Below are 12,278 nucleotides of genomic sequence, written 5' to 3' on the forward strand. Positions count from 1 at the left end.
ATGGTTGTTTTCCCCCCACCTTTTTTTTCCTTTCTGAACCAGCATTTAGGTTGAGTCCCTGTAATCAATTCCTAAAAAATGGGGGAGCAGAGCCCAGAGGCGCTGCCCAAGTGTTCTCTCACCATTCATAGGCAATAAAGCTCCCGTCTGACCCGTCCCAGGCTGTACTCATCTGACCACGCTCACGGAGTCCCCAGATCTCCGGCAGGGGCCTGGGGCTGTGCTGGAGCAGTGCAGTGACCTCTGCAGCGGATCAGGGATCGTGGGTTCAGTGCCGCTGAGGCTGTCGTAGCCTCCTGTGCGCCTCCAGCTTTGTGCCCTGCTGCTTGCCGTGGGTCTGCGCTTTGTCGGTTGTACTCGCTCTTGTCTGGTGCTGCCAGCACCCCTGCATCTGCTCCTCGTGTACAGTCCCCTCTACAGACTGGCACCTCCTTTATGCAAACCCTGGTGCCCGTTTTGTCCTGATGTTCAAACCCCACTGTAGTTTCTGTCCGCTACCCTTGCGTCCCAAGGAGCAGCCAGCTCTGACGCTTGAGAATCATGCAGGTAACCTGGTCTTCTATTCCTCTCCAAGTCTGGAGCTGGCACAAGAAACACTTGGGTCTGGAGGGGTGATCCCCATTGCAAGCTCATCTTTTTGGCAGCAGTTCTCTGTTGGGAAGGATTCATGTTTTTGTTTGTTTTCCTTTGTTAATTTGTGGTATGTAACAGAGCCCAGTTCCATCCACTATAGAAATACTCCAACAAGCTCATCTTACTGAAGAGTTCTGCATGTGAGGTATGCTACTGCACCTAAGACCCTTTATCAGCGGGGAGAAATCCAATGTTTTTATTGGAAAAATCACCTTCACTCCAAATGGCAGAGCGAGGACCACATCATCACAAAGTAGGTTAGCTGGTGATTGGAGTTATCGACTAATGTTAGCCTTTTAACAGGGTCAGAGAGGGATTAGTTCCCCTTCCAAAGAAAGCTTTGTGGATGACCCACTGACACTGCTGGGATGATAAATGGTGGTGCAGACCAGTTTTGCGTAGATTCTCTGATGATCTGAGTGTCTTTTGAATGTGTTTTTAATACATCCATAAAAACACGAGACTAAAAAGGACCTCCTGAGTCACCCAGGCTGCTCCTTTCCTCTCGGAGCCAACGATCATGTCACACCTTTGTAAAGGCAAGATCATAGATCGGGGAACAAAGAATGTAGGTCAGGCGTACAGGGTGGGCATCCTGGGAAGCAGGGAATTGCTGTAGTTAACTGAATGAATTCGTGTTTCTATGGCAAGAATTGCTAAGATATTCTTTTGGATCTTACTATGAGACATTGTCTAGCAAAATAATGAAAGTGACGCGTCTTTTTTTTTTTTCTTTCCTGATATTGGAGAGATTGCAACTAAAATGCTACTTGTGATTTTCAAAAGGTGTTGAAAAAAATAGGAGATGCTTCAGAAATAATCCAGGGGAAAATCATTATTTGCAGCACTAGAAAGCTGATTCTGTAAAGAGATGCAAAAAGATACGATTTGTTCATTGAAAAGTATTTTGAACATCTCTTCCAAGAAGTGATCAAGAGTAGCTTCTTGGATAGTAAGCAAACAAGATTTTTGATGGAAAGAACTGAGATGGGGATGGGGGAAAAAAGAAATATTGAAGCTAACAAAGTTGTAGAACAGCTTGCCCATGACAGTGGTAATCTCATTTGCTTGAATTTGGAGAATCGGGGTGTTAAATTTGAATTAGTGAATCGGGATGAGGTGCAACATTTACCAGCCGTAGTTACATGAAGCTTGTTATCCTTGTAACAGCAAATCTGGAACGAAGAGTATAGAAATAGTTCTCCTAAAAGCATTTGTAGTTTGCATTAGTACTTTAAATATTAATGTGATCCCGAGAGTATGCCTTTTGCATAGTTACATTTGCCTATAAAGTTTATAGAAGAGTTTCAGATTTTGATATCGGTGTCATTTTTTGCATGGATTTGTTCAGGTTTATTCTGCCTAGAGCTCGTTAACAAATGCAAGCTAACATAGGCAAATAATTTTGCTCATCTTTATTGCAGGCTTCTTACAGTCATCTACGGACAATAGAAAGCCATGGAGTCATTTCAGATGAAGAGTCCGGGCACTGTAAAAAGTCCTGATTTTCTAGGAAATTCAGTTCTTCCTTTCTGTTGTTTGTTGTGTATCCTTAACCTTAGTGCTTAGAGTGGTTGTTGAAAGTAAGTCAAATCGACCTTTTTAAACGTTTTTGTTGTTTTAAATAAAAAATGGGGGGTGGGAGGGGATCCAGACCAGTTGCCTTTGAGGACCTTGCACATGCAGTCTGGATGCAAAGGGCAAGTTTTACAGACTTTCCAGCAACTGGCTTAAGGGACGCGGGCCTGTAGAGCTGGTTTGTGTGGGCTGTTGTCTTCAGCACAGCTTGGCAGAACGAGCCTCGCCACGAAGAAGCTCCCTCTTGTGGTGCTGCTGCATTTCAGAGGTGCTTTTCTTTCCAAACCTGCGCCTCGTAGCCCCGCTTTTAATGAAAGTCGCGTTTATCTTAGTAAATCGTGTTTCAAATTGCATGCGAGTTTTTTGTTGAGTAAATAATGTAGTTATTAAAGAAGAGTTATAAGAATCTTGTTTGGGAATTGAGGCAATTGCCATATGCTGGAACATAAGATAGAACTACTGTTTTCATCGGTTATACCAACTTCTAGTTCAGTTGAGATGCTCCAAATTGAGCTGTTTGTGACTTGAAAGCGAATCGGTGATAGTCAGGATTGCCTGTTTATTACTCCTGCTGTAATATCTCCAAGCGATGCTTGCTGTGTATCTTTAGCTCAGACTAATGTCGTGTGAAACGGGTTCTGCGATAAATGAGATGCGCGGTGCTGTGGTTCTGAAGTCAGAGGAGTCTTTTCATAATAACCAGTGTGACCTGCTGTATAATTCTTAGCCTGTATTTCCCTCAGCTCTTCCTGCTTAAAAAAAAAAAAAAAAGTCAAGAGCTTTACAGTGAGCCGGAGTAAATCCCATGTTACCTCTCAGTAAGCCAATTTACCGTATCTCGGCAGGAGTTGTTGCGGTGACTTTCTCCTTGCTAAAAGTTACACTCTTTTATGGCTGTTAAATTTGTGTTGACGGACCCATCTGCCTGCTGGACTGGGAGCCGTGTATCGGGTGGATGAAGTTTGAAGCTCCTCTTGGTAAAGCAGCTGACGTTGCCACCGCAGCGTTCTGCTCTGCGCATCGTTCATTGCAGTGTTGTGAAGCCTAAACACTAAAAGCTGTAGAAAATGCTGTTAGGGAAGTCGGTGCTGTCTGGAGTCACGTGAATTTCCCCAAGAAAATAGACAGCTAGTTCGTTGCTGGAGCAAGTGTCTTTGGCAGAAAGGGAAGAAGTTCCCAAAATGTACCCCAGTCGGTAATAAGTAGGAGATGTGTGCAGCTAATTAGCTAGCTCTGGAATAGTTTGTTTCTGTATGCCGTGCTATCAGTGAGGTGTTCTGTTAGATAACGCACGTCAACTTCATTTGCTTTCGTAATTGGAGAGGAGAAGCTTGCTTCTGTCCTGTCTGAAGACAGACACCTTTCCAGCTGTGGGTCTTAGGTCTGTGCCTGTCCTGCGGAGCCTGGCGTCCTTCTGTCTGTCAGCATCAGCTGAAACCTGTAGGATCAGATGGGAATCCCGCTCCTCCTGTTGTGTCCCAGTGGCACACAGCTTTCTGCTGGGTTTTCCTAGAGCCAGCAGACTGTGCCAGAAGCTGTGTGGCCCAGCCAGAGGTCTTGGTGCTGCTCTTTGCACAGTTGGCTGCCTTTATGTGGCAGCAATAGCCCTGAAGCCGTGCTGGGCCCAGTAACAGTGCCGTAGGTGGTGTCATTGCCCTGCATGATCTGAATTCTCGCTCTTACTCTTTCCATTCCCATTTCCTGCTCTTTGGCCTCTGCAGATTCCTTTTCTGGGTTGTGGATGACCCAGCAGCAGGAAGCCCTGGCTTAGCTAAGCAGGCAGTTGACAACGCTTCTTTGTTTGCCCTTACTCTCTTAGCCCAAGCAAAGCTCTTAGGATCTTACAGCTCTCCCTTAGGCGATTTAGTCTCCAGAATGTCCCATGGGTGTTTTGTGATGTTACCACCGATTGTCCTCTTCTGGTCTGGCTGCCGGCCTTCTGTCGCTCTGTCTTCACGCACAGAGCAAGCCCCAGAGCTGTGTCTAACTGCACTCGTGTAACCAGCTTGAAAGGCAGATTTGCTGTGTTGAAGTACAGCACTTCATTCCGGTCTTGCTCCGAATGTTCCCAGTTGTGTCTCTTGCAGTTCGGTGGCAAGAAATGCTTCATCGAGTGTCAGAACATCACAAAAGAACGTCCCTGCCTTTCCTCTGGCAGACTGGGGATTTTCATGGTTTGGTGGTCTGGGAAATAAAATAGAACCAATAAAAATGGGGTTAATTTTATGTAGTTGTCCGTGAACATCGTGACGCTGGAAATCAGTCTTAGTCTTGTGGTTAACGGAACAGAAACGATGGAGAAGCACATACTGCTGGGAATTGACTGTCCTCTCGGTAATTTGCCATCCTGACCCACTGTCGTCATCTAACTTCCAGTTCAAGTCTTAATTTCAACCTTTCCAAGTCTTGATGTGCTGAAAACGCCTTGTAGGATCAGAAAACTTCTCATTACCAATTTTGAGGTTTGGCGTATGCGTGATAAAACGCATAGGTTGGTGGCCTTCACGCTCAGGTTTTCCATACGCTGCGGCTCTTGCGTCCCTGCCCTCGAGTTGCTTCTGCTCCGGGCTTTGCTTGGAGTGACAGCATGAGATTGTCACGGTACAAATTCAGCCTGCTTGTTTGTACATAAGATAATTGCCTTGCATGTCCCTTATGGTTATTTTTGACGCTAGTTTTCCTATTGAGCACTTCTGCTAAAGTAACAAATATTCTGCTTGAGACTGGTTTTATTTTTGTTGTCTGAGTCTGCAGGCGTTGAGGAAGCGCTGTTGTCTTTCCTGGTAGACAGCTCTCTTGTCTTCCTCTGCTATCCATAGCTCTTGTGCACGTTATCTTCATTCTGTAATTAGTGATAATAAGATAGCTTTATATGTAATAAATTACTGTCAAGTTCAAATCAAATTTAATTTAGTTCAGCGAAGCTCTGTGTTGCCAAACCAACTGCATGTGATAGATGTCAGAGATGTAAAAGATAAAATTGCTTTATAGTCGTAGGCATAAATAACACTAGCAGTTGCAGGTATTTTGTTTAAGTAGTAATAATCATTTCTAATTGATCAGATTCCAGTTGTTCCTGAATGTTTGCAGACAAGGAATTAAGAAACTTTTTCTGCTCTGTAGCGCAGCTGCTGGTTGTTCCTGAGCCCACCGGTTACAAGAGGTAGCTGCTGCGTTGGCCTTCGGGAGCGTGTAATGCCCAATACCAAATGCTGGTCTTCCTCGTAAGGGCAGGCGTTGCGTTTTGGATCGTGGTTCATGAAACTCCTCGATGGTTACTCGATGGTTTTTGTGCTAACCATGTGAATCTGTTGCTCTGTCTCAGGATTGTGACTGGGTGTTTGTTACTCCCATCTAAAGCACTGAGGGGGGTTTGACTTGCAAGAAGGCAGCGCTCCTCTGTCGGACGGACAAAACCCTCAGCTGCCCGCGGTTCCCATTTTGGAGTGGGGCCGTCGCAGTAATGGGGCAAACAGCCCAAGCCCCACTGCTGCCGCCCAGTGTGTGCAGGAGGGGGACTGGCCCAGTGAGCGACTGAGGGCTCCTCGAGGACAGGTTTTCGGTTTTAAAATGTTCTTTATTTCACCATTTCAGTGTCTGTCTACTTGAAAGGCACAGTGACATTTAAATGCTGGACAGTGAGACTGGCTGGGGGTTGATGCTGCGTGTTTCCCTGGCTAGCCTTGTTCAAAATGATGCATTTTGGAAAGAAGGGTCAGCCTCACAGAGGGAGGAGATGGCTGTCGGCAGGGGCTGCGCAGCCGAGAGCTTTGGTCCCAGTGGACGGTGCTGTACTCTGTGGTGCTGGGGAGGGCTTGGAAACCACGAAGACCTCTCCATGCTTCGGGTTTACCTGGCTTTTGAATGGAGTACAAAGAAATTTCATTTATTTTCCTGGTCTGTTGATGAAGTACTTTCTTTTTTTTTCCCCAGGACTGGCAGCCTCCATTTGCATGTGATGTTGATAAGCTTCACTTCACTCCGAGGATCCAGAGGCTTAATGAACTAGAGGTAAGCTGTAAAACTAAACATTGCTTCTGCTCCAGTGCTTACATGTTCTTCCCCCCCACCTTTTTTTTCCAGTTGATTGTCCGTGAGCTCTGTTTGACTTCAGTTCACAGCATTCAGTACATCTGAACGTCAGTTTTGAATTAGCACGCAGAAATCCATGTGTTTCAGAATTTACATGAAAACATACCAACCATAAAAAGTAAAGTTAATGCTCGCTGAAGGAACAAAAAAAAATAAATCAGGCCTTTTCCACATAGAGGCACTTATAAGCAGCTAAACTCAAATTCTCAAGTGCCATAAATTTTTGTCTGCATTTTCTGTGTATACAGCATCTTTTAAAAGTAGAAGAGATGAAGCATTTACAGAGTGCTTTAAAAATAACAAGCTATTTGGAAGAAACAATTGCAAAATCTGGATTCAGTTGGTGCAAAATCTGCTGTTCACAAGCACTTTGATTCACTGCTTTCATAATTCAGACTAGAAGAAGGGAGTGGCAGCGAGTCCTGGTTGGCTCACTGCTGGTAAGAACTGGAACGATGGTGACTCTTTGCCTGATTTTCCTCATGAGCAGAGGACGCTTGCTTTTCAAAGACCTCATGATTATGTTAAGTGCCAGGGTAAGATCTCGAATGTTGGCTTCAGGTGCAAGGGAAGCAAGAGATGTGTATGGGCACAGACTGGCTTAGAGCTCTCTCTGGAGCTTAAGAACAAGCTGGTGTGTGTAGACATGGCTATTTCCTACCTTAAGCACAGAAAAATGTGATGAAATTGAAATGTGGCAAAATTTAAGCTACTACTCTTTAACACAGCAAGTGTTCAATTAGAGCCCAACTTTACTGTGTGAAGTGCTCTACAAACAGAGTAGTTGGCTTTCCTTGCAATAACTGGTTTACTTCCTTCATAAAAATGATCCAAATGCAGTCTAACAAAAGCAACCTGTAATAAAGTACCTGCGTTACCAGGATTTAGGTAGTTCTTCTAGCAGTAATAACTTGCTGCTTGTCTGTTCTCAGTGCTTTTCTAAATGCGTTACAAAAAGTTAATAAGTGACTTCAGGAAAGACAGATGATATTTGTACAGTTTTTTTTTTCCTGAATATGACATGAAGGAAAAAATGCAAAATTACACTTGCAGAGGGAAGAGGCAGACATGCAATAGGGGCTGCAACCTTATAAACCGTGGGAAACAGAAGCTTTATCTGCGTTTAGCATGCCGTTCACTTTTTGTTTTCAGGCCCAAACCCGTGTAAAGCTGAATTTCCTGGACCAGATTGCAAAGTTTTGGGAACTTCAGGGATGTACGCTGAAAATTCCACATGTGGAGAGGAAGATCTTGGATTTATTTCAGCTTAATAGAGTAAGACTGTTACAGTGGAGAAAACTCTTCCTAAGAAGTTTTTGTATTATCACAGTTTTGGGATGGTATCATAATTGTTCAAGATAGATTTGGGGGTATATCTAAGATGGAAACTTTATTCAACCTAACCTAGCTAATGTGACAAAATAATAGGAAATATAATAATTGTGGAAGCTTTCATATGAGCAGGGAGATTAAATTTAATTTCCAACTCTTCAGAGTTGAACTTGAATACAAATTGGTCAAGAATAAACTTAAGCTTAACTGGAAAAAGCTTCTGAACCATGACGGCAGTGAGAAAAGGCTTTTCCATTAGGAATACGAGAGAACAATGTCCAGTTACTTTTAGGATGAGGCTTGTTGAACTTGTGGAGGAGATTATGTGTTGTGATAGCAAGGGATGGGATTCACTGACCCTCAAGGGTATGTTCTCTGAGCTTCTTTATATTTAGGGTAGTGTTTGATTAGTTTTGAGCCTATTTCATAGTAAGTGTTCTAGTGAGAAGAACTGATTGTACTCCACTAGAAAGTCTGTTGGAATACAAAGTAGAGGAATGGCAAATTGCATCCAGAAAAATTCTCAGAAGTAGGCTGAGTTGCTGTTTGGTCATCACATACAGATGCTGACTTGTTTGTAAAGTAAAGATGCTTACATGTCCTGATTAGGTTATATGTTCCAGTTACAGCTTTTTTGAACAATTGTTGTGTGTTTTTTAAAAAAATCTATACTTTTCTCTTTTAAAATAGAAATTGTGTTGTTGTCCTTATCTTCTTTAAACTAGCAATGCTTTCCTTAAATGCTGCCAATGCTGCTCATCTTAGTATTAAGTTTATAATCATTCTGTTTTCTCTTTTTAGCTAGTTGCAGAAGAAGGAGGATTTGATGTAGTTTGCAAGGAGAGAAAATGGACCAAAATAGCCACTAGAATGGGATTTGCTCCTGGCAAAGCAGTGGGTTCGCACATCCGTGCGCACTATGAGCGTATTCTCTATCCTTACAACTTATTCCAATCTGGAGCTAGCCTATTGGTAAGCTATTTTGTAGCTAACTGAAGTCCAATTAATTTAGGTGCCAGTCTTTTTTTTTTTTTTTTGATGGCAATTTCCAAAGACTGCATTTTATGTTTTATGGCATGTCGGTGACGGTAAGCAATTTAGAAAACCATAGACAAACTTTTAATCAAAAATATTTTTTTTAATCACTGCTAAGCTGGATTCTTAAAGGTAACCTATAATCGACAGGTTTGAATTCTGTGTTTCTGTATTTTCTATCTACAGTTTACAGCAGCCTCGTGATAACATGCTAGGGAAATTGCTGTGACAAAAATATTTTGCCTTGCCTCAGACGTGTTCATGCGAAGCAATGGAAAGTAATACTGTTTTCTGGAAGCATGTCATTGAAAACTTTGCATTTTCGTTCTGGAAACCTTTAATTCTTGAGTTGTTTTTCCAAAGTGGTGTGTTTTGTGACACCTATCTTTGGTTTCATATTTTTGAGATGCAATTGCACAGGGAAAGAGATCTAAAAGGTTATAAAGCAGCTCACATGGTGCTACACTTTCATGGAAACGTAGGTTCCCCATGCAAGTGTCCATCGTACAGTTGATGTTTCAGTTCATGGTTTTCTCTGTAGCAGACCCTTTCAGAATAGAAAAGCATTCTCAGATGACTGCTTGTGATCTCATTTGATGAGGTCATGCTTCTTTTTAAATGTAACTTTCCAAGCTCTCTCTTGCAATAGACACCTGATATTTTTCTTCCAAACTGATGTGTTTAGTGCATCATTTGGTTCTGGAAAAGCTATGTTGGTATGTTTAACTTTGTTTTTTTTTTTTTAACTCCCCCCATAAAATCTGTTAAAATATTCCCCTCCTACATGTGGGAATGATGTATATTTTTAGTGAACTGAGAGAATCCACAGAAGTCTTCTTTTTAGCTCATTTTCCACTCAGATTATTTTTTCTTTCCGATAATGTTGTCTTCCAACTGAGTTTGTTTTGCAATTCATTTTTTAGGATGAATCTCAGATGAGATTCTGTTTGGCTTTCTTCCATGTGTTCACAGTAAGTGGTGCTTTCCTAGATGCTTCTTGTGGAGGTATCCATTTTATTTTATGTCTGTTCAGTGATTTACTGAGACTCTAAGCATCTGTGATTTTTTTTGGGGGGGTGGGAGAAGATACAGCTATTGGGTTTGACAACTGTCGGTTTCAGATGTGTGCTTTCTTCTTGTGATACTTCAACAAGCCTTTCAAGAGAAGCTTTCCATGCTGCTAGGATCATCATCCATCAGATTAGTGCTTATACTCACTAATTTTTCTTTTTAATCGGTAGTATTTGCAATATTTTTTTTCCTGTGTTTGCGTGTGGGGAAATATGGAAGGATGTCATTTCCACTGTTGGCTGTGCCATAACTTAAATCTTGTCCAGAGCTGAGTATAACATTAATTATTTGTGGGTTAGATGTATGTTAAACTGCCTTCATAAGGTATTTTGACCAATAACTCATCTGGAAATACTCATCTATAAAAAGGTAATGAAACTATCTAGAGTTGTTTAGTATTGAACTAGTAGCATGTTTTTAGTAAAGCTATTGTTCTGTCAAACACCAGAAATTGGCATTTTTCTAATACTCAGAAAAGCTCTTCACAGCGGTAAATTATTTCATTCTTACCTTGATATATTTGACTAGGCAGGTCTTGGATGTAGCTCCAGAGAAGTTGCAGTAGACCTGCTGGCATTCTGGGATGTACTATCTTATATTCTCATTTATGTTCTTAGCTGCATTAATTATCAGTATGAGACTACATGAACTGAGTATCCAGAATCTTGTGTCAAAACTGTGCAATGTTGCCTAACTGTTTGCATTATTTAAAATGCAGTTACAATCTGGGGGACAAGAGATAGTGTGTTTGTTTTCTCAGTCTGTTCTCTTTTCCAGACTAAAGATTTAATGTTCAGAGTGCAGTTGATCAGTCCAAAATTTTGTATGCGTATGCCTCTGATAAAGACAGATCTGTGTGAGCTAGTTCTTTGGGACCTTTTATTGCCATTGGAGAGAAATAAGCAACTCTGGAGCGTGCTGCTTCTCTTAAAGTGGATATGTAGCAGGGTAGACCAGTGGTATTCTGCAAGTACAAGGAGGCTGGGTGATCAGCTCATGCAAATGACTACTTCATAAACGTCTAAAACTGTAGGGGAGGGATTGAATCCCTACATTTTTTCCACCTTTGGACATCCTGGAGGTCTTGTGAACATTCCAGCTGCGCCCTTTGCCTGCCTGGTGAAGGAGCTGCTCCTGAATTGGTTCAGCTCATGGGTTTGTAACTTACTCTGTGTCACCATTTGGAGTTCAAGGATTGCGTTTGGAACCATCTTCTCAGAATATAATTGGATCATGATCACAGGCTAGCTGATGGTTTGTAGGATCAGCTTATGGTAAGTAATTGTAGAAGGAAGTTTAACTTTTCCAGAAAGGCTCCGATGGCTGGGAGAGGAAAGCACTGAAGAAATAGCAGTTAGTAGCCTTTGTTAAAGACATGTGCTTGCAGTTAATCGGGTCAGTCAAGGAGTGACATAGGTTCAGAGGAATTCTTATTCTTAAGTCAGGACTTAAGCCCCTAGTTATTGTAGGTACAATTGAAAATGTTAACTAACAGTCATTTTATACTGCTGCTTTGCCTTCAGGTTACTGAGGCTCTGGGAAATGTTTCTACTTAAGTAGTTATTGAAAGCTTAGTATTTAGGAAATGTCTTCTGGGCTTTTTTTTTTTTTTCAGTGAGTAGTGCTCTTTTTTTTTTGCTTGGACACTCCAGTGAAACGAGGCAAGTTCTGCTCTTTGTTGTTTTTCTTTCCAGGTTTCATTACTGTTTTGTTTAGGAAAAGCTGTTTGCCTTCTAGATATTTGCTCTCAAGGATCATATGTCCTCTGTTACCAGGAGGAGTACAAACTTCTTTTTTTGTGAAAGGTTCAGCTTTCACATGAGCGCATAATTCAAGGAACCAGAATGTACAAAAGCCATTAAATGTGTCAGTGTTCTGTGGGACTTTGGTCTCCTCTACTTTTCTGGTCACTCGTTTTCATATTTCTCCTATTTGGTTGTCTTGTCTGCTGGTCTTTTTCTCTCCTGAGCAATTATTTATGACTTTTTCCCACTGACGTTAAGGTGAAATAATTCACATCATCTTCTTTCAGTCGGAGCCTTAAGGGAGCAAGATCTTCTGAAGAATCAGCTGCAATGCTGTGTGGGGCCTCTAAGTACTCAGCACAGGAACATACCTGCCTTTGAGCCGCAGCCAGGACGTGTGCTGCTTTTGTGTTTAAGCTGCAGCGTTAGGTGGTTTTCTGCGTGTATTCAGTGTTGAAGTTGTCACGCATTTGCTTTTAAAGAATAAATCTATAGCTAACAAAGTCTGTGCCGAAAAACAGAAATTCAGAGGCTTCCCTGAGAAGTGTTGTGGACTTTAACTGCACGATAGTTTATGATATTCTGCTGCCCTTGGCTGATGTTTCCCTTTTGTCAATCGTGTATTTCTTAAAACGTGGACTTGTCTTCTGAAATGCCGCTCTTCCCTCCTCTTCCCTCCCACTTCTGACTGTGATCTGTTTCTGAAAGTCTGATTTTTGTGTTGTCTACAGAGAATCGGTCCTTATGCCGCTGTAACGGTTCTCTTGCAGTTCCTATCCTGTTTTCTCTGTT

The 12,278-nt window shown here is 42.1% G+C and overlaps 1 protein-coding gene across 2 annotated transcripts in view; it reads left to right on the plus strand.

Moving 5' to 3' along the window:
- The window catches only part of KDM5B (lysine demethylase 5B), a 54,356-nt gene that overhangs the window by 7,375 nt on the left and 34,703 nt on the right, over window positions 1-12,278 (plus strand). For both annotated transcript variants that reach the window (XM_048071063.2, XM_066983202.1), the window contains exons 2-4: window positions 6,145-6,222; window positions 7,456-7,578; window positions 8,437-8,607. In XM_048071063.2, coding sequence (XP_047927020.1) covers window positions 6,145-6,222; window positions 7,456-7,578; window positions 8,437-8,607 — 372 coding nt within the window. The remainder of the gene's footprint in view (window positions 1-6,144; window positions 6,223-7,455; window positions 7,579-8,436; window positions 8,608-12,278) is intronic.

Source organism: Anser cygnoides, chromosome 25, assembly GCF_040182565.1.
Source record: "Anser cygnoides isolate HZ-2024a breed goose chromosome 25, Taihu_goose_T2T_genome, whole genome shotgun sequence".
In the NCBI taxonomy this organism is placed as follows: Eukaryota; Metazoa; Chordata; class Aves; order Anseriformes; family Anatidae; genus Anser; species Anser cygnoides.